Source organism: Urocampus carinirostris, chromosome 13 (genome assembly GCF_059441175.1).
Source record: "Urocampus carinirostris isolate Australia breed hairy pipefish chromosome 13, RoL_Ucar_1.0, whole genome shotgun sequence".
In the NCBI taxonomy this organism is placed as follows: Eukaryota; Metazoa; Chordata; class Actinopteri; order Syngnathiformes; family Syngnathidae; genus Urocampus; species Urocampus carinirostris.
Window position 1 is genome coordinate 25042441 of NC_142361.1, and position 21578 is coordinate 25064018.

The following is a 21578-nucleotide window of genomic DNA, read 5'->3' on the forward strand; positions in this document are numbered from 1 at the left end:
CGTTTTTCACTACAATTTACAGTTAAGGTGTCACACAAAAAAGGGGGGAAAAAAAACTCGTTTTGGCTGTACAACGCTAAAGAATCCTTTATATAAAAGTTCACTATATAATCTGTGTTCAGTGTTCAGATACCTTATGATGAATCCACAAAACTGTAAATACGCCAAAACACCGGAAGAGAACTTAGTCATTTGATTGGGTGAGTGGGAGGGATGGGTGGAGCTATGCAAAAAGTGCAAGCACTCCCTCCCATCTCTCGCCCTACGCCGTCTGCGCCAAAAGTGAGCTCATCAGGCTCCCTATTTGCAGAACGTTGTGACGTTTTTACACAATAACTGCTTGCATCTGGTTTTAAAACCAATATGTATGAAAAAAAAGGGTCAAAAGGAGTTTAACCGATCTTGAGTAATTGCAAGAAAGAGACAAGTTTAAAGTGGTATGTTTGTTGATTTTGGGACAGGGGCTCTGGCATTATTCTCTTTTCATAATTTTTATCAAATCATCAAAAATAAATGTGCTGAAGACTAAGCTTTTGTCTGGGGCGCGGGTTTAGCAATTTAGTAAATTTGTCTCATAATATATGGTGTGGCTCTTTCCCAAAATAAAATTAATATTTTTTGCTTTTATGGCTCTTTGAGCCAAAAAGGTTCCCGACCCCTGCTCTAGAGTGTCTTACCTGATTGCGTGTAAAATATTGTGATCATGGCCAAACTTTTTATGGCCTGAGCGAGGAGATGTCTTTCTGGGTAAAATACTGAGTAAGCAAAACAAAAAATGCAGTCAGTTTTCTTTGTGCAGTTTTCACATCTGGGGTAACCTACTTGACTTCCTGTAAACATTGTCTTTGCTGAGTCAGCAAAACCAAAAGTGCTGAGTCGACTTTTTGGGGCATTTTTTTCTACATATAGGTCAAACTTTCTGTCAACAAGTTTAAATTGGTACCTGTTCTGTCCTGGAAGAGGCGAATGTCTGGAAAACTGCTGAGTCAGCACAACCAAAAGTACTGCGTGAGTAATATTGTTGCTATTTCATCTCTAAAGTGACCTACCTGAATGCTTGTGAAAAATTGTTAACCTGGCATAAGTTGTTGTGATCTTGTTTACCACCCTAGCTTTGCTCACGAGTACTAATTACATTTCTATGGATGTATTAGTATTATTGATTTGATCAAACGTGTGGGTTTTATGGTCTTAATAAGAATTATACAACTAGAGATTTCATGCTCCTGCTAAATATTTTTTTGTGAATCTTATGTATTTTTTTTTTGTTTCAGTACTAGAATAATGCAACGTTATAGTGAAATGCCATACAGTGACGTCATGTTTGCGTCAACGTCATGCAGATCACGTGGTTTTGTTATTGAAGGAAGTGAAGATGGCTGCTGAGTCTTTTCTAACCGAGTCTGCACTCGGTTGGTCCATTTTCACTTTTATACTTTTGGTAAGTTATTTTGCTTTTTTTTCGTTTCACCAAAATTTGTAGCGTTTAATAATGATTAATTTAAATGTACTTGTCACTGCTGGAATCGCTTCTTTAATGTGTTTTCGGGTCAACATGGCTTCCGTTTTATAACAGTGCGTGTGGTGCTTGATTTAGCTAACTTAGCATTGTAACGTTTTTTTTTAAAGGTGGAATTATATGAATTAAAACACATTTTTGATAGTTGGCGGTTAGTTTAAACAGTATAACTATAGGGTTGAATATTACGATTTTATGTCCAAATATTGTGTCGAAGGATGTGTCCATTATCTGCACCGCTTATCCTCACTAGGGTCGCGGGGGTGCTGGAGCCCATCCCAGGCGTCTCCGGAAAGGGGACACCGTGAACTGGTTGCCAGCCAGTTGCAGGGGGTTTGGTATATCATAGTACGTAAATTAACGTGTATTTTATGTATACTAACATTAAAACATGAAACATAATATTACATTTTCATAAAAATAACAGCACTTAAGAGGGTTTGCTTCTCAGGAGTCTTTGGATGAGTGAGAAGAATATCCCCAAATCAATTTAGGTCATTTTTAAAAAATTTTGATTAAAATATCAAGAGCCCTGCCTTATTTTACTAAATAAAACCGCAAATAAAACATTTTCACCTCGATATTTTGAACTAAATTTATCTTGACACCTTGCCCAATGCAAATATTTGGATAATTTTTCCATTTTTTTTTCATTTTATTTGTATACGTATAGGAAGGCAGGATGTATAAAGACAGTCCTGAATGTTAAGATTCATCCCTATTGGGAGTATTAAGCTAGAAAAATATGCTTAAACCGTGAACCAAAACAATGTATTACAATACGATAGGTATTTACTGTTACTGATAACTAGAAGTGAATATTGTTTACAACGAGATTAGACGTGGCACTCGAGAATAAACATAATTTTAAAAATAAAACAAAAATAACCAAAAGGATAAGCTTAAAAAAAAAAAGATAGTCAATACTTTCAGAGAGAGGGCAGCACGGTGGCGCAGTGGTTAGCGCTTGTGCAGTGGTTAGCGCTTGTGCAGCACAGTTCATGTCATGGGAACCTCCAGCTCCAGACTTCCTGTGTGGAGTTTGTATGTTCTCCCTGTGCTTGCGTGGGTTTTCTCCGGGCACTCCGGTTTCCTCCCACATTCCAAAAACATGCACTTCAGGTGAATTTGCCGGTCCAAATTGTCCCTAGGTGAGAATGAGCAAGTGAGTTGTCTGTCCCCGTGTGCCCTGCGATTGGCTGGCAACCAGTTCAGGGTGTCCCCTGCCCACTGCCCGGAGATGGCTGGGATGGGCTCCAGCCCCCCCGCGACCCTAATGAGGATAAGCGGTACGGCTAATGAGATGAGATACTTTCAAAGATGTACTTGTAGGCTGGCTTAGGTTGTAAGTGCATCAGAATGTAGTGCACCGATGTTAACAGTGACCTTTGGAAAGTTAGAAAAGTAAATAAATAACATACACATATATTTCTCAATAGAAATATATATTTTTACAGTCTCATTTAGGGGTGTGAGGGCCCTGGGGGGGAAAAAACTGTCTCTGAGCTTGTTAGTCCTTATTTAAGAGACTTGTTGCGTCCCCCAGAAGGCTTTGTTTTCCTCCGGAAGGGGGTATAGAGAAAGACCGAGGTGATTGGATCCATCCAACTGTTAAAGATCTGATGTTGGATATATCTTTGTGTGTGTGTGTGTTTTAATGTTAGTTGCAGGTTTCAGGCTTCACTCTACAGAGACATGACAGCAAAAATATAGATATAGAGTGCCATATCATATATTTCAAGACATAATTTAACAAAATCCCCAAACCCGCTTTCCAGATTAAAGCTAATTTTTCAGCATATTTGATTTCATTGTGTGATATTCTATGGTTTCATTAAATCTATGAAATGATAATAATGTCAGAGCCTGTGTCCCATATCAATGTAAATATATGACTTAAAATTCAACTCTGTCCCGCAGTTACTTAAGAGTGTTGAAGCTCCTTTTGTCTGTCATTTTGTCCTAAATAATGATTTCAAAACAAGGTGCAAGCAAAGTTCTTTTGTAGAAAAATGTCATAAAATACTGAAAACGAGGATACCTACATATTTATCTTCAGTGCAGACGGCGCTGGGCAAAGGAGAAAGTTTTCGTTCGTAGAGAATTTGTAAACGTTTTGTGTATGGCTCCGCCCATTTCCACCACTCAACCAGTCAAATTGCTCTAGGTTCTTCACTGGAGCTTCTGGGTAAAATGTTTGTTTCCGGTTAAAGTTTGTTTGTGAGCTTTCATCACAAGGTGTCCTAAACTATTTAATGAACTTCCAAGGATTATTTACCCTTACTGTAAAATTTAGTTAGAAATGTGTTCTATATATACTGGACTGAACCCTTTGCACATCAGTAATGTATTAGCTTCTCTTGAATCACAATTGACTCAGCATGAAGTCATATAATAAAAATTGCACAAGTCATTTTTTGTCTTAGAGCTATATTTTCTCATGAAAAGAGCCATGTATATGCAAAAAGTTCAGATGACAATTGATTTTAAATTACTTTCAACCCAAACTTTTCATTCATAGCCAGCAAATTAAAAAACTAATTTTAGCTTTTGCCTTAATAACACATAAGTGCTTGTTAAATTTCATAGACACGTCCTAAAAACCAGCTGTGAGTTGATCAACTTCAACTCTTAAAATACTGAGCTGGATTACACAATCCAGTAGATTTTCACGTTTTACTCGCATTATGTGACTTTTCTATTTTACACTGTCAAGTTGACCACATTTGCTGGGAAATTGGTCACAGTCTTGAGACATTTGGTATAAAACATCTAGTTTCTTTTTTATCTACATATACGGTATATACATTGTGTAGGTGCTGTTAGACTGTTCAATACAGTAGTGCTAGAGAGAGTGAATGCTGTTTAAGAAGCTCAGCAGGCTTAAGTGTATAATTATCCGTCACTATTAGCGAGAAACATCTGACTTCCGTTGAATTATCTACATTTCCTTTAATACCACAAACTGTCCAGTATTTTAACAACACCGCAGATTGATCTGATTTCGATGCAAAGCTAGCATCGTCACCTAGATAGGAAAAAAACAGCAGAAGGGCTTCAGGCGGCTTGTCTTTTAATTAATCCTCCTTATGAGTGGCAGGCCTTTATCTGAAGGGACTACCGTTAGAAGTGTCCCCGCTTCCTACGGCTTGCATGCTTTGAATTCGACCTTGTCATTCGGCATTTTTTCTTTCATATGCGGTTTTGTTGCAGATTTGTTGAAGCACTTCCACGTTGGCTGAGCTACTGAGAAAATAATGGCAGCAAATGCAACTAATAATTAAATGCTAAACATTGAACATTATTCTAAGGGTTAATATTGCACAGGTAAAACCAGCAAATGGGTTTAGTCACACTTTTTTGCAGGCACGGTGACCTAATTTGCTGATATAGTTCAATGTCTTAACTCTAAATATATATATATATATATATACATATATATATATAATACCGTGAACATCTGAGAATTGGTTCCCATCTCGCCAGCCATTACTTAAATACAATGGCTTCATCTGCTGGGATCGAGTAACTGAATTAGTGGTAGATTGCTGTGCTCGCTGTTTGCCAAGATTGTCTTACACGGTGCCGGGCTGCTACGTGCTGCCGTGCAAGATTTTTTTTTTTTTTTAAAGTAGCATCTGCTTCCCTTGTCAAGAATTGGGTGTAGTTGAGCATGGCGTAAGTTAGATGTTACCTGTCCCGTAAAAAAATGAACCCCTGTGGTGGCATTTTGACAAAACAGGACTAAAACATAGGGCAGGGGTCTCAAACTCACAGCCTAGGGGCCAATTGCAGCCGAAGGGATTATTGTTTGAACGTTTCTGTCTTAATATAAACGTTTTATGTAAGTGCAGCTCACACGACTTATCGATTCATTTATTAAGACTAATCATATATAATATATATATATATATATATATATATAAAATTATTATTTTTTTTCTTTTCTAATTTGCGTAGAATATTTTAAAAACGATATTTGAGAAGGGCAGCACTGTAGCAGTGGTTAGCACGTGTGCGGCACAGGTCTGAGGTCATGAGGTCTAACCTTCCTGTGTGGAGTTTGCATGTTCTCCCCGTGCTTGTGTGGGTTTCCTCCGGGCACTCTGGTTTCCTCCCTCATCCCAAAAACATGCATGTCAGGTTAATTGGCCAGTTCAAATTGTCCCTAGGTGTGAATGAGTGAGTGGATGGTTGTATGTCTCTGTGTGCCCTGCGACTGGCTGGCAACCAGTTCGGGATGTCCGCTGCCCACTGCCCAACGACAGCTGGGATGGGCTTCGGCACCCCCGCGACCCTACTGAGGATAAGTGGTGCAGATAATGGATTGATATTTGAGAACACAGGAATGCTTTTGTCAGAGCTTTTCTGGTGGAACCAACTTAACCCAAATCTTATATCTGGCAGCCCTCAAGTAAATTGAGTTTGAGACCTTTGTATTTTAGAACTAAGACCATTAATAAATACAGTACCAAAGGGAAGTGTGTTGGGATTTAAAGGTGCTGTCATGATCGCAGCCTTAGTCAGGTTATTCATCGTGCATTTCTTAGACACACTCGAAAAAACTCTTGTTTTTTCCATCTTCTTAGGAGTTTGGGTTTGCATTTGGACTGTATTTGAAAACGTGCGAAAGATGGGTTTACGTCTTTTATGGCAGATAAAAACTCTGTCGCACATAAAATGTAATTTACTGTCCTTTCTTCGTTTGTGTTTTTTATGATAAGTCTAAATGTAATATGTTTTTTGGATAAGTTGGTAGGAAAAGAGTATCTTACACATTTGCAGGTGTACAACATAAGTTTGTATATATTTTTGTTTATTGTGAGGTTATTTGACAAACACTTGATTTTTTTATTGTTTTATATATTATAGAATGCTCTGTTGTTTTTGCACAATGTTTCTATCTGTTCAAATATCTAATATTCGAATAGAGAAGTATGCTTTTAAAAAAATCAGATTTATCGATTAATCCAAAGAACGATCGACAGATTCACAATTTTTAAAATAACCGTTAGTTGCAGCCCTAAAAATGCTCTAACTTCAACTTTTTAAGGACACTTCGAATGAAGCAACCCACCTTTAAAGTTAATTCTTTCAAAATGTAAACCTTTTTTCAGGGGTAAAGCAAATTTATATACTGTGGTAGTGTTTGGTACCTGCTATCAGAATCAATGACTACTCAATAGTTGAGTGTTACATCAGGCTGAGAAAAAAAGTTGTATCTAACAACTCCAGTCATATGTATTAATGTTTATTTTCCATTTTTGTCAAGGTCATCCTTGCTTTCAGTTGGGTCTACATCCGCAAATTCCAAAGTCGGCAGGAGAGTGAAGTGGTTTCAACCATCACAGCAATATGCGCTCTGGCTGTGGCGCTGATAACTTCAGCACTTCTTCCTGTGGATATATTCCTCGTCTCCTTCATGAAGTACCCAAATGGCACCTATAAGGTTAGTTGCCTGCGATCTGTTCAAGCTAATAGCCTCACTAAATTCAATCTAAGAAATTGGGTTTCTTTGGGCACTTTACAAATAGCAATCTTCTTTCAGAATGAAGTGATTATAAATTGTTTGTCTGGTCTTAAAGCTTAAAACGTTTCTTGGCTCATGAATTCTGTTACACCGGTATGCATTTGGGGAAAGTCTATGTAAGGATAACTTATTTTTTCCCTTTTTATCGGGTCATTTGTTGTTTTAGTAGAAAGTCATATTGTTATGCAGATTTACTGTAACTGCAAAAATAGCATTACAATATCTGTGTTTTATAACGAAACACTAATTTTAATGATAGTTATTCAAAAAAGATTTTCTATTGGAATAGGATATTTGTGATTTTTTTAAAATTGATTCAATAAAGTATAAATACTTGGCCAAAAAAGAAAATCAATAATGAAGGATCAAAGGAAAGAAGGAAAGCTTGAATTAAAAGAAGAGATCGAATGAAGGAAGGATATATCAAAAGAAGTATCAAAGGGAGTATTGAAGTAAAGACGGAAGGAAGGAACTAAGGATCGAAGGAAGGGAGGATCAAAGAAAGGAATGTTGGAAGGAAGGAAGGGTCTAAGGAATGACCAAAGGAAGGATTGAAAGAAGGAAGAAAGGAAGGCAGCCAGCTGGGGAGGGTCGAAGAAAGAAGATCAAGGAGAACTTATCAATGGTCTATAACAGGGTTCCCTCAGATCCTTCAAAAGTCTTAAAAGGCATTAAATATCTTTATTATAAAAATAGGGCCTTAATTGGCCTTTAAATGTCTTCAATCCAATTTTCTAAATTCTTAAAAATGTGATTGCATTAAGAATTATATTTTTTGAACTAAAGATATTTATTAAAAAAACATTTTTCATGCATTATGGTAAATTTTTATAGCTCTTTTAATCAGTCACTGAAAACTTCCAGAGCGCTTTACACTACACTTCACACTTTACCCATTCACACACACTCACACATCAATAGATTGCGATAAATAATACATGAATGTAGGAGAAGAGCTCTTTGAAATTAGTAGTTATCTGCCAACATCCTCTTTATTTATTGTTTTCATGTCTAAAACTTTCAAAACGTTCAAATGTAAATGTAAATGCATTTATATAGCGCTTTTCAAGTCAATGAAGACCTCCCAAAGCACTTTACAATGAGCTTCACACTTTTCCCTTTTACACACTAACTAACCGGTTGCAGCGCCAGCTACGCAAGGCGCCTACCTGCTTATTGGGGGAATTAGGGGTTCAGTGTCTTGCCCTAGGACACTTCGACATATAGCCAGGAATCGTACCTGCGACCTCTTGATCCCAAGACGAGCACTCTACCTCCTGAGCTAATGCTGTTCCATGTATTTCCGATGAAAATTTTTCAACTGGACCAAAATGTTATATAAAAAAATCAGAAACATATGTTTAAAATTGCCTTTGATTCTTCTGGTATTTTTTTTTTTTTTCAATTGTGTTTTTTGTCGCCTTGGTCCAAAATTTGATTTCAAAAGTCTTAAAAGGTCTTGAATTTTACTCACTTTAAGCTGTAGGAACCCTGTATAAGGAAATACCAAAAAAAGAAGGATTTAGGGAAAGATAGAAGGAAGGAAAGGTCAAGGGGTCGAAGGAATGAAGGGTTCAATGAAGATGAAAAGTTGGAAGGACCGTTTGATGGAAGGACATTCTAAGGAGGGATCAAGGAAGGCAGGAAGAAAGGATTGAAGGTAGGAAATACTGATGAGAGGAAAGAACAGGGATAATACTGTTGGCCAGTTTCTGCACTTTGTTTAAAAGAAAGCATGATAAAAGGAAAAAAACAAAAATTGAAAAGTGGTTTGAATTATTGCGCGCACTTCCTCATCACCCAGCTCCGCCCAGTAAGGCTTCACATCAGCTCATGCAATGCTGACCAAGATGCTTCGTGGGCGAATGACTTATTGCTACCATTAGTGGAAGAAACCGAGGTTTCAAAAGGCTGTGCTTGCTTTTTTTTTTTTTTTTTTAATATAGCTTTAAATATATTTTCTTGCTTTTAATATTAAATCCAATGTTCACTGTGCTCAATTCTTCTTCTAGGAATGGGCTCTAAATAATGTGACAAGAGCCCAGATTGAAGATACTGTCTTGTATGGATATTATGGTGAGTACTATTCTCATCTCCATCCAATGTAGTTGATTACGTTTGGGAATAAAGTGTTGTCATTTTTTGGGAATTTCACTTCTGGAGCCTATCTCTCTCATGGTGTTTTTCCCTTGTGATTTGAGACTAACTATTCGTTGAAGGGATTATAACAGCTGCGACCTGTCATTTACTGATACATAATAAGTCTTTATAACGTCTTGACTGTGAATTTTTTGTTGTTGCCTGAACCGATACACTAGCAATAATAATGTAACATTATGCGTGAAATAATTGAATACAAAATGTATTATACTACTATATGATACTAGATTTGTTTTTTTCAATCTGCAGTTAACTTTTAAATGATTTAAACATTTTTATATTAAGCATCTTTAAAGTCAAGCAACACAGAATTCCTGAAACACAAACATAGCTATAATAAAAATAAGTAAAACAAAAACATCATTACTCTCGACTGAATATTGGCATTGAGGAACACAAATTGCTGAGCTTTGACAGATTTTGATTCTTCTGTCAGCGATAGGCAATGCATAATGTTTTAAAGCCATTTATATAATGAAAATCAGTCCAAATAAGGATCACTTTCCTGCTCTGACTATTTTTTTTTGTCCTCTGTATTGCAATCTTTCTTGAACTGTTCCTCTGCTCAATGTGCTTCTGCCATTGACCCCCCCCCCTCTTACGCAGTAAACAAAAAAACGCTAATTAACCTATCAAAGAATTAACCAAAAAAGAGTGACACGACAAAAAAGGGTGCAAGCAAGCAGACCATGGCGTTTGCGATCTGTTATATGATGAAATATTTTTAGATTTATTTGATTAACTTCATATTTGTATAAATGAAAAATACGATTACATTTTTTTAATAATACAAGTTTGAGAGACTGACGAGCACCAATAACACCCAGGCACCTGCCAGACTTTCAATAGTATAGGAAACATTGCATTTTGGTGCCACTTTGACGTGTCCCAAGTCATGCAGGGTGCGTGATGAATATGATTTTATACATTGACTGACTCATTTAACAGAATTAATGTGTCACAAGACCGTAACGTCACAAGACCCTAATGTCACAAGACATGCAGGGAGAGTTATGGTTCAACTGCAGGCAGAGTGATAGTTCAAATGCAGGCATAGTTAAACTAGGGTTGTCACCTTTTTTCTTTTATTGCTCAATTAACCTTCAAATTGTCAACACAAGCTAGAGTTAACCAAAGTTAAAAATATGAAGCTGTTCTCATCACCAAGTCTCATTACGTTTCAATTCCCATGAATTATCCTGAAATTACATTACAAAAATATCAAGGTTTTTTTTAATCAAACCAGCTAATTCGTTGAAAATCATGAACTGAGATGTGATGTAAACCTTGGGCCACACCAGAAAGTACCTTGCCAATCATTCTGTAAATTATATGATTCAAAGGCAGCATTCAACTAAGTACACTGACTTTCAAATGCCGCCTTTGAAACACTGCAGATGGAACTCACCTTGTACAATCTAATTGTTTTTTTAACCTGCACACACTATAATTTTGGCTGGATTTGCAAGTGAATCCATCCCTATTTTGAGCCCTGGCAAACTACAGTATGTTCCGGACTAAAAGTCTCTTTGGAGTATGAGTCCCACTGGCCATACAATACATAATTGAGAAGGAAAAAGCATGTTTAGGTAAAATTTAGCATATAAGTCGCAATTTTGGGGGACATTTATTTTATAAAATCCAACAACAAAAACATACATGTGTAGGGCAAATAAGCCCAGCACAACAAATGCTATTCCTTTCTTTTTAATGTTTTTTTTTTTTTTTGGCCACGGACGTGATAGACCTTTCCCCCTCTTCTTTCCAAAGACTTCTTCTTTTCGTTTCCACTGGATTATCGGACTTTGTACGACAGGGGTTTCCAACTTTTTTGAGTCCGAGAGCAACTTCAAGGGCACAGAGTAACACAAAGGGCACCTTGATAACACATTTACGAAACATGATATTTATTGGAAATAATGAATTAATTTTATTTTCAATCTTACTAATATTTTATGTGAGAACTGATTTTTAATGATTAATAATTATTCAGAATAATTCAACAAGACAGAAAAAAGAAACACTTCAACGTGCAATATTTTATTAATCATTTTCCTTTCCAATTGTTTTAATTACATAGGCTCAAAAGAAAAGAAAAAAAGAAAAAAAGACAACTTTCACAACATTTTGCAGGAAATCTTGTTACATTTTTCAAGACGTTATCACCAGTTTCAGTTTCATGAACTCTGCACCATTCATCCATTATCCGCACCACTCATCCTCAGTAGGGTCGTGGGGGTGCCGGAGCCCATCCCAGCTGTCGGTGGGCAGGGGACACTTTGAACTTATTGACAGCAAATTGTTTGTACAAATGATAATTTATGTTAAATAAAATAAAATAACCCATCACTAAGTGTGGCTCTAAATAGTCTTTGGTTGATTTTTGAGAGTTCTTTCTACCGGCCACATAAATAAAAAATAATTCTTCCTCCCATTCACTTCAAAAAATATAAGGTTTCTTCATTTTTCCGCCATGTTTTGTATACTTTTTGTTTTTAATTTATATCACTGTAAATGCAATTAAAAAAAAATCGCAATTGAATCACATCTTAGACATTGATATTTCGTGATTAGGTCTATTTTTAGAATGGGCCTGCAGGCATGTGATAATGTCGCCGCGGGCGTGAGTGTGCCCAGGGGCACGGGATTGGCGACACTTGGTGTATGCCTTCGTTTCGTCAGGACTACGTTTTCCCTTTTTTTATTTCTTTGACCACACACAAACTGAACTTTCGCATTCCACCCTAGTTCAAACATCTCAAGCCTTTGGGATTGGTGGAATGACATACCCAGGTCTCCCCACAGAGACCAGAAATCTGCAGTGGATTACAATAAAGTCTGATAACATGAAGTTTTGATCGTTATAAGATTATTGATGACTACGTATGAATCCTGACGAATGATGCCCCTTGTTAAAATGTGTGTCATGTTAGGATATTCATACGGACAGCTATCCTGTTTTAATTGTCCGCCCTCTATTGGCTTCAAAACAATTTGGGGGTGAAATTTTCCCCCCTAACTTAGAAACCGGTTCACCCCTAAAACCCACCGAGAAAGTGTCAGCTTTCCCCCAAATCACACCACTGCATCTCAAAGGGTTATTTAAAAAAGATCCACTGGTGTGATTTGTAAACCCACGTAACTAGACGTTTAAAAGGGAAACCCGTACAGGAATTGCTTTCTTCAAAAAAAGCGAATAACCACAGAAGCTGTTTTAAGGGAAAATCGTTATAACGTCACATGGTCTCGCACCGCAAGACTATTCAAGCCATCTTCTCTGTGTCCAGGCCGCGATGTGAAAATTCAACGCGTAAAAGAACTCCGCAAGGGGACGGTTTCGATTTTCAAATTTCATGCTGTCCGGATCTGTGGTCTGGGTAACTTTAGCAGAAAGGCCTATTCGAATGAATATCCTAAATTAATCCTATCAAAATTAAAAGTCCCCCTTCTACTATTTTTTAACAGTAATGGTTTAATATATTGAGAGTTTTACAGATAAAGAACATGCTTACCATACTATGAGCTTCACTCCACTGAAAAGCTTCCTCCTTCTGCTTACACGTTACAGTCAAGGTTGAAATGATCAAAACAGGCCTAGTAAATGAGTCAGTCAATTTATTTTAATCATATTCAGGTTAGTGTGAAAATATCTCCTGAAGTGCTATACATCCATCCATTATCTGCGGGGGTGCTGGAGCCCATCCCAGCTATCTTCGGGCAGTGGGCAGGGGATACCCTCAACTGGTTGCCAGACAGTCGCAGGGCACACAGGGACAGACAATTAGCTCGCTCATTCACACCTAGGGACAATTTGGACCGGCCAATTAATCTGACATGCATGCTTTTGGAATGTGGGAGGAAACCGGAGTGCCCGGAGGAAACCCACGCAAGCTCGGGGAGAACATGCAAACTCCACACAGGAGGTTCGATCTCATGACCTCAGAACTGTGCTGCACACGCGCTAACCACTGCGCCGCCGTGCTGCCAAGTGATATACAGTACAGTTTATAAAAAATCAAACTCAATAATATCACATGTAAATCATTTGCAAAAGAGGTCTCATTGGAGTATAAGTCACACCCCCGACCAAATGATGAAAAGAAAAACCTGAGGAAGCATCTTTATCAAATTTGTGGGGGCTGCACTTTCATCAAAGGGACGTCAAGTCAGGTCACATCATGTGTATTTGTATAGCCCTTAATCACAAAGAGTCTCAAAGGGCTGCACAGACCACAGATTATTGCAAACCACAGACTATTATTGCACCATCCTCTGATCTAAAACCTACATGAGGGCAAGGAAAAACTCAAAAACCTCAACATAAGGAAAATGAAGAAACTTTGAGAAGGGACCGCACATGAGGTAACCCCCATTCCAGGATGACCAGGCTGCAGTGGATGTTGCAATAACAGATAATTCACAGATATTGTCAACATAAAATATAGGTTATTCACATGCTCTAGAATAGAAGTGTGTTTAAAGCCTAGATTAAAACAGTTCCACTGAGGCTGCAGATCGAAACTCAGGGAGTATTCCACAGCTTGTATTAAATGACCACTAATGTCTTTGAATTGTGTAGTGCAACAAAAAATGACAACTAAATATACAATCTATGGAAACTCAAAGTGACCCATTTTTAAACACCCTCGAGCCGTGACTTTGAGACCCTGATCTAAAGTATCTCCTTTTTAATAGTAAGTTTGTGATATTAAATGTTCACCTGAATTCATACTTCCACAGTCTTGTGTATACCCAATCAAACGTAAAGCTGCACGAAAGAACTCTCTACAACCCGAGCACACGATCTATCGTAAGAATATTCGTCCACGATTACGATAACCGGGCCCTAATCCAGGCTGTTCTGCTTATCGCCGCGGAACATAAAAACTATAGCGGCTGCGAAACGTCACCGTGATCGGTTGGCGTGTTTGGCTTTGCGTCCGCTGTCTCTCGTGACAGCAAATTCAGCCATTCCAGAGACACTATCGCACATTTTCCAACAGCTGCTAGCCTAAAGTGCCTCCAAGCAACACAGTTCTACGCCGTCTGTTAAGAAATGACAAGCTGTCTACTTGCTTTCCACGGCTCAATCCAATGAACTCCTTGCACCGGTTATATGACAATAAACTTTCAAAGCTGCTTACAAAGACTATTTTCACAGAATGTTAATTAACAATTCAAGGGAGTGCAATCAATTGTCCTCTGGACATACTCGATATAGTTTTGGGTTATGTTTAAACACAACCTTAAATAATAGATATGAAGTTCTTTTAGTTTAGAGCCACTGCATAAATTATTCAATGTGTTTAGTCTTTAAGGATATATCGTCCTAGTCTTTTAATTCAATTATTGCCCAAACTGCCTGTGAAGTTTTGCATTTATATTTTGTCATGCATCAAGGGATGCAATTTATGTTTGGCAATTAGTATTTGAGGCTGAATCTGTGTCGTGGAGCTTTATTACCATATATTCACTGTTGTTGTTTTTCCTTAAGGTTCCTTTGCCGCCGATTTTAGATACATTTGCAATACTCTAGCATGTTTTTCATATTTATATCAGGGTTACCAATGTGAAAAAAGATGAAATAAAAAGTAAAATACATAAAAAATACGAGTAAGTGCATAATGACAATTAATACATTTATTTACGTTTTAGTGTGTTGTGACTTATAAAGTAGATCTCTATCTCAAAGGGCTTTTCAAAAAAGAAATCAATCAAAGCTATACAACGCTAAAAGTAAATATATTTGACACCATAACTAATAAAAATATACCAAGAAATTAACCGTTTGGACTGAATCTGAAAATGGCTCACCAGAGATGGGCCATTGTGATTTTATGGGAAATGTTTTATTTCTAACTGGCACCCTTTTTAAACCCTATGTCTAATGAGTACAACATGATAATAACATAATAATAACATTGTTACAAAATAGTAATAACACAATAAACCTAACCCTAAAAGGATGAAAAGGGGGAAACAACTGAAAAGGTATAAAAGGGAAATAAAGATAAAAAAGCACGTCACAAAAAGGGAGGGAGAAGGGGAAAAAGAAAAGATGAAAAAGTTGGGGAAAAAACAGAAAGGAGTATAATAGAACTAAAGAGGAAAAAAGTGGAAAGGAAAAAAAAACAGTAAATAGAGAAAAAAAGGCAAGAAGAGAAAGAAGGGGAAATGAGGGGGAAAGGGGGAAAAAGAGAAAAAAATGGAAAAGCAGAAAAGGGTTGAAAACAGGAAAAAGTACAGAAAAGTAAAGTAAAAAAAGAAATAGGTGGGAAGAAACATAGAGAAAAGTATAAAAAGCTAGGAGTGAAAAGGGATACGAAAAAAGGTAAGATAAAAAATGAAAATAAATCCTGATAAAGAGGAAAAGAAATTAGTCACCAACATTTCTCAGTTAGAACACCCGAGGACCAGTTCTGAAAGTAGCTCAGCAACTATGGGTTGTTGTGATTTTCTGGAAAATCAGATTTCTAACCAGCATGAGGAATTGTTGACAAAATAAGTGTTTATTTTATATATATGTAAATGACTCAGTGCCATTATACCAGGCAGAGTTCTTAGTGGTTGACTAAGCCTTTTTCAACTTGTAATAATTACAACCTGGTAATTGCATAATATTGACATAGTCATAACATGATAAATTGTTATTTTAGGAATCTAATCTGTAACAAAAATATAATATCTGTAATATAGCTCTCAGCTTCAAAAAGGTTGATGACCCCTGGTTTAGAAGTAGTCACTCTCATTTTGAATTTACCAGTAGGTGGAGACCAAGCTCCATATGTGTCGGCTGCTTAGCTCCTCACAAATCAAGTCTTTTAAGTGATTTTTTTTTAATTATTTTGGTACAATGACTCACAGGGCAGTTCAATTTATTGCTTGAATACAAAGTAGAATAATTAAAAAAATATATGCAATTTAATTTTCTCTTTTATTCCTTTATAAAGCTTTACAATAAATATCGAGTTGAATCATTCGTAGACTGTAAGTACATGTGTATTCAAGTTGCATTTTTTATGAATAGAAGGTGGTTTATTTTATATATATATATATATATATATATATATATATATATATATATATATATATATATATTGCAACAGTTCTCTCTTGCTGAACATGAAAGGTATGACAGACTAGCTATTATGATAAGAATATTTCGCAATTGGAGGGATTGATTGTAAATAATTATGGAAAGCGACCAAAGTCATGGTAATACCTTTAATTTATCTTTTTTTTTTTTTTTTTACATGTTTTCTTTTTTTCTGGTATGTTGCACTGAACAAATAATTAAGAAATCACCCGGGAAAAAACAATAGAGGTCTGGTTGAAGCCAAGGCTTATAGCACACCAGTCCATAAGTTTATTTACTAGGGTGTATTTATCTATGTATAAATATAGTATTCAATTACATACCAACTAATATTTGATATTTTTTTGATTTTTTTCTTTCCTGATTTTTCAATCAATATTCATTTCAATCCATCAATCAAAATGTATTCGTACAGCAGTTTTCAGGCGGCGAATTGCAACTCCCTTTTTTATACATACATTATTAGATACAATTCTCTTATACTGTTATCTTAGTCTGCGATGATTCACTTAATATGCATGGGTATAGGAGAGAATTACTGAAAACTGAGGGAAAACTGTATGAACTGCGTCTCGTTCCACCAGAGAGAACCTAGCTTGACCATGGACATTTTGGGCAGCACCCTTTTACATTTTCCATCTTCATTTTTCACCATCAAGGTTTGTTTTCTGTTTTCTCGTTTGGATAAAGTTTTTCATTGATTATTTGTTTGTCCTTTTGATGATTTTTGTGAACAAATACCATCATTTTTGAGCAAGACACAATGATTTCTGCTTTCCTGCGTTTTGGTCCACCGCAAAACCACAACATAAACATACCAACATAAATATAATTACTTGAAACTAAATATGAAAAGGCAAGAATAGCATCTGTATTTAAAACTGTTCCAGTATGCTGACACAAAACACAAAATTAGTGACAATAAACTAGTCTAAAAAGCACATTTGAATCTTTAGCAAATATTTAATAAAGGGGGCGGGGATCCTTATTCATGGAAATATAATCTTTACATATATACAAACATATTTTCCCCAGTAAATATTAAATAGTATAAAAATAAAAAAATCTTTTGGATTGAAAATTAGAATGATTTTTCTCATTATACAATGAATGAAGATAACAATTTTAAATGCTGATATCTGGATGGAATTGAATGAATGGCATTGTCAAAAAGAAAAACAAAAAGTTTGCTGGAAAGACATGATTGATCTAACAATTTGCTGCTGTACCTTTTAAAGGCAATTGCTTCAATCAAACGATTTTGTAACTTTCAGTTTTCTCCCCCAATGCTGCGGTTGTCTTTTATTTGAAAAGAAGCGTGTGCCTGTGCTAGATAATAGCTCGGGCTAAGCGATCAATCTGAGAAGTGCAAAAACACACAGAGATTTCAAATCTATCTGAAATTAGGCACAGTAACCTCCCTGGAATAGGAAATTAATCTGTTCTGAGGTGGGAATCGCAGGTGATAAAAACATATGGTAAGTAGGTAATGCGATCCCAAATAAAAACATTCAAATAACAAAATAGTATACAGTAGGTACTATTTATGTGTGATATACATGCAAATGATTAAATATAATTTTATACAAATATACATAAAAAGCTAATTTTACTTTTGTTGGTTACAGGACTTGAACTGGCCAAGTGGAGTAACGGGTGGATGATAAGAGAGTTTGAGGAGACAGGAGATTTAAATGAAACTGATTATAAAACTTACACTTGTAAAGGTTTTCACGCTCTTCGAAGATTTCCTTGCTTTAAGTTTCCTTATATTTACTGTAGTCTCGGTTGTCGATTGGCTACGGCCATATTCCTTAGCGAGGGTAACGATGCCTGTGCCCTACTTATTTATTATCTAAAGCTTTGTTTCCACTGTGTTATCCTCGTGCAAAAATGCCACTACTGATCTGTGATTTGGCAGACAGTCTCAGTTATGATACATCTTTTCGATATTTGAATCATTAATATTCTAAATTCCATAGTTAAAGGCACATAGTGTGATATTTGAGCACTAGATGGCACAGTGTTATCTAATGCAAACGAAAACCAGTGCCAAATGAGCACAGCAAAGCAGCAAGATGCCACCCAAACATGGCGGTAACTGCTAGGCATGGATTTCGCTATGTAAAAGAAATACAAACTTCTCAACCTATGAATATTTATGGGAATTAACATTGAAATGCCCATTGCCCATTACTCAAATCAGTGATTTTATTTTTACTGAATTGAGTTTCCTTTGTACCACTAGGGGGCACTTAATAGTACAATCTGTCCCTATAACTGTTGGCATGCAATTATTACCATAACTACTTACATTTTTAGTATGTAATAATGGCCCTATTCACATACTGTAAGGGCCCTATTCCACGCATTTTATTGTCAATGTTTAACCACAAATTAATCAGATGTTGGAAAGCCATTATTGCATGAAATATTTAAGCAGAAAGGCTACTATTGCACGGGAATATGTTTTAATAATTATTTGTTAACTAACAGTTGTTTTGACAAACTCTTTATGTGGTATCAATACTAAGTGCAGTACAAAAATACTGTATGTAACACCAACACGGTTACTCTTCACAAAGTACATGATATTCTGTACTGAATGAAGATAAGGGCATTGTGGGAAGTAATGCAGCCTATAGCATATTAGCACTTTCAGGATGCCATGACCCACAACAATAGCAGAACAACATATTTCATAATGTAAGCCAATAACAGACAGGCATTTTAAAGATATAACCCACACAGTCATATGCACAAACACTGCAAAGTTATAAGGTTTTGGGCAAAATAATTTGTCGTACAGTGCCGGAAATTGGGGCTGAAAAAAGATCTTATTTCACACCATAAAGTTATACCACTTTCTGCATATTGTTTTTTATATCTAATAAAAACATGTAAAACACATTTTTCAAGCAGTGTATGATGTCTCTATACAGTATTGAATAAGAAACTTTGTGTAAACCTTTGACTGGTTGTACATGGGTCGTACAGTTACAGAAAAATAATGATTGTACAACTTCGCCAGCATGAAAACGGTAAGACTTGACTGTTATATGAAACGCCCACACGTTTGAATATCTTTGCGTGCTCTTTGACAAACCTTTGACGATGAAAGCAAGCTCAGTCATTCAAACCTTTTCCATCTATTCTTCTCCTTTCACTGCTTACTACTTCAAAGCAGTGATGAGAAAGAAAGACCCTTAAGCAACAGGGTAAAATTGCTCTTGGGCCTCTAAATAAATCTACTTCTATTCTATCATTCTTCTATTTTTTAATCCAATTTTCTACAGAGGAACAAAAAGGGTTGGCATCATCTTTGACATTCAACAACTGTGTTTTTTTGTGGTCCACCCACATCTTGCCATATATGTATTTTTCATTAAAAGCGATAAAAAATTTGTGTCTTTGTGTATAAATATACAAAATAATTATTTCTATTTTCAGTGGGATGACACATCGAAGGTTATAGTCCGATCTTTTGGTTTAAAAAGGAAGTGTGTCGTTCTGCAAAAGGATATTATCCTGTTGTCAATGCTTCCATCCTTCAACACAACTCCGGTTTACTTCCTCAGGATCCCTGAAGATATGTTCTCTGGAGATTTAGAGATACCTAGGGCAGAGTCAATCTTTGCTCACGAATCTGGCATCAGGGGTTGGTAACTCTGGAGAACCATAGTCTGGCATGTCTCTTTCCTCAAACACAGCTGCAGCTTACTTCCTTCAGATCCTTGGAGAACTGTTGTATGGGGTTTTATGGATGCTCCTGGTATAGTCACTCTTGGCCATCAAATCTGACATCAATAATAAGTAACCCTAGTCCTTGAGAATAACGGTCGGGCCTGGATTTAATGTCTCCCTTCTCTAACACAGCTGCTGCTTACTTCCAAAGGATCCTTGGAGGTATGTTGTCTGGGGTTTCATCTATGTTTCTTGTAGAGTCAGTCTTGGCCAACAAATCTGACATCAGAATTAGGTAACCACAGATTTTAAGATCCGTAGTCTGGCCTACTTTTCATACTTCCCTCCTTGAACTTGGCTGCAGCTCACTTACTAAGAATCCATGGAATGATGTTGTCTGATGTTTTATAGATTAATTAAGCAGTTACTCTTGGCCGACAAATCCTAAATCCGGAGTAGTAAACCCTGGCACTGAAGATCCATAGTCTGGCATGTTATCAACGTCTCTCTCTCCCAATACTTGAACCATGAAGATATGTTGTCTGGCATTATGGAGGCTCCTGGCATTATAACCCTTGGCTAATTAGTCCTAGACCAGGGGTTGGGAACATTGGTCTTTGAGATCCATAGTCTGGCCAGTTTTCAACGTTTCTCTCCTCAAACACAGCTGTTGCTTACTACCTAAGAATTTTGGTATGTTTTCTGGGGTTTGATGGCTATTTCTGGGAAAGTCACTTTTGCCCAACAAAGGAAAGGATCAGGAGTAGGGAATACTGGTTCTGGAAAGCCATAGTCTGGCATTTTTTTCAATATCTCCCTCTTCCTACACAGCTGCCGCTTACTTCATACGGATCTTTTTTTGATATGTTCTCTGACGTTTTATAGTTACTTATGGCGAAGTTACTCTTGACCAACAAATCTGACATTAGGAATAGGGGGAACCCTTGGCCTCTAGAACGATAGTCATTTTTTTTTTCAATGCTTCCCTCCTCTTTCACCTGCAACTCATCACTAAGCTTTGTAAAAGTCATAAAAGGACCCTGAGTTGGAGGAGGGAATCATGAGAAAGGATTATGGATCTCAAGAACTAGGTGAAGAACAAAAGTACAGTTTATAAATCCTCAGTGACAATGACCCATATTTGGACAGAAATATTATTCAAGTCACTTAAGGATTTTTTTTTAGAGGAATACCGTCATTTCGTGCTGTGATCCACAAACTAGATGAAAATGAGCTCAATCCATCTCACAGGAAGTCGGTATGAGCTATCATCACACATATTTTAAATATCTCCTCTTCTCATCGATTTCCTGTGATTAAAGGCTTTACATGAAAGGATTTCTCCATTAAAAGTTTTTAAAGATATCGATGTCAATGTTACAAAGGAAGAGCTTTGCTGTACATGTGTTAAAATACATCCTTAAGTACCACTACATTGTAAAGTTGTCTCATCTCCTTCAGAGTTTCGATCACCACGGCAACCAAGGCCCGTCATACCATTTAAGCAGGCATTAACTGTTGAATAGACAGATGCTAATGGGCTTTTGAACCCCATTAGCCCCAATTCAATATAGTTTTATCCATAAGGT

At 36.7% G+C, this 21578-nt stretch overlaps 1 protein-coding gene across 1 annotated transcript in view; it reads left to right on the forward strand.

Annotated features, from left to right (window-relative positions):
* The first annotated feature begins 1318 nt into the window (after positions 1-1318).
* lmbrd1 (LMBR1 domain containing 1) overlaps positions 1319-21578 on the forward strand; it is a 71652-nt gene continuing 51392 nt past the window's right edge. Inside the window, exons 1-3 of the mRNA XM_088351529.1 lie at positions 1319-1441; positions 6792-6968; positions 9062-9125. Coding sequence (XP_088207655.1) covers positions 1376-1441; positions 6792-6968; positions 9062-9125 — 307 coding nt within the window. The 5' untranslated portion in view covers positions 1319-1375. The remainder of the gene's footprint in view (positions 1442-6791; positions 6969-9061; positions 9126-21578) is intronic.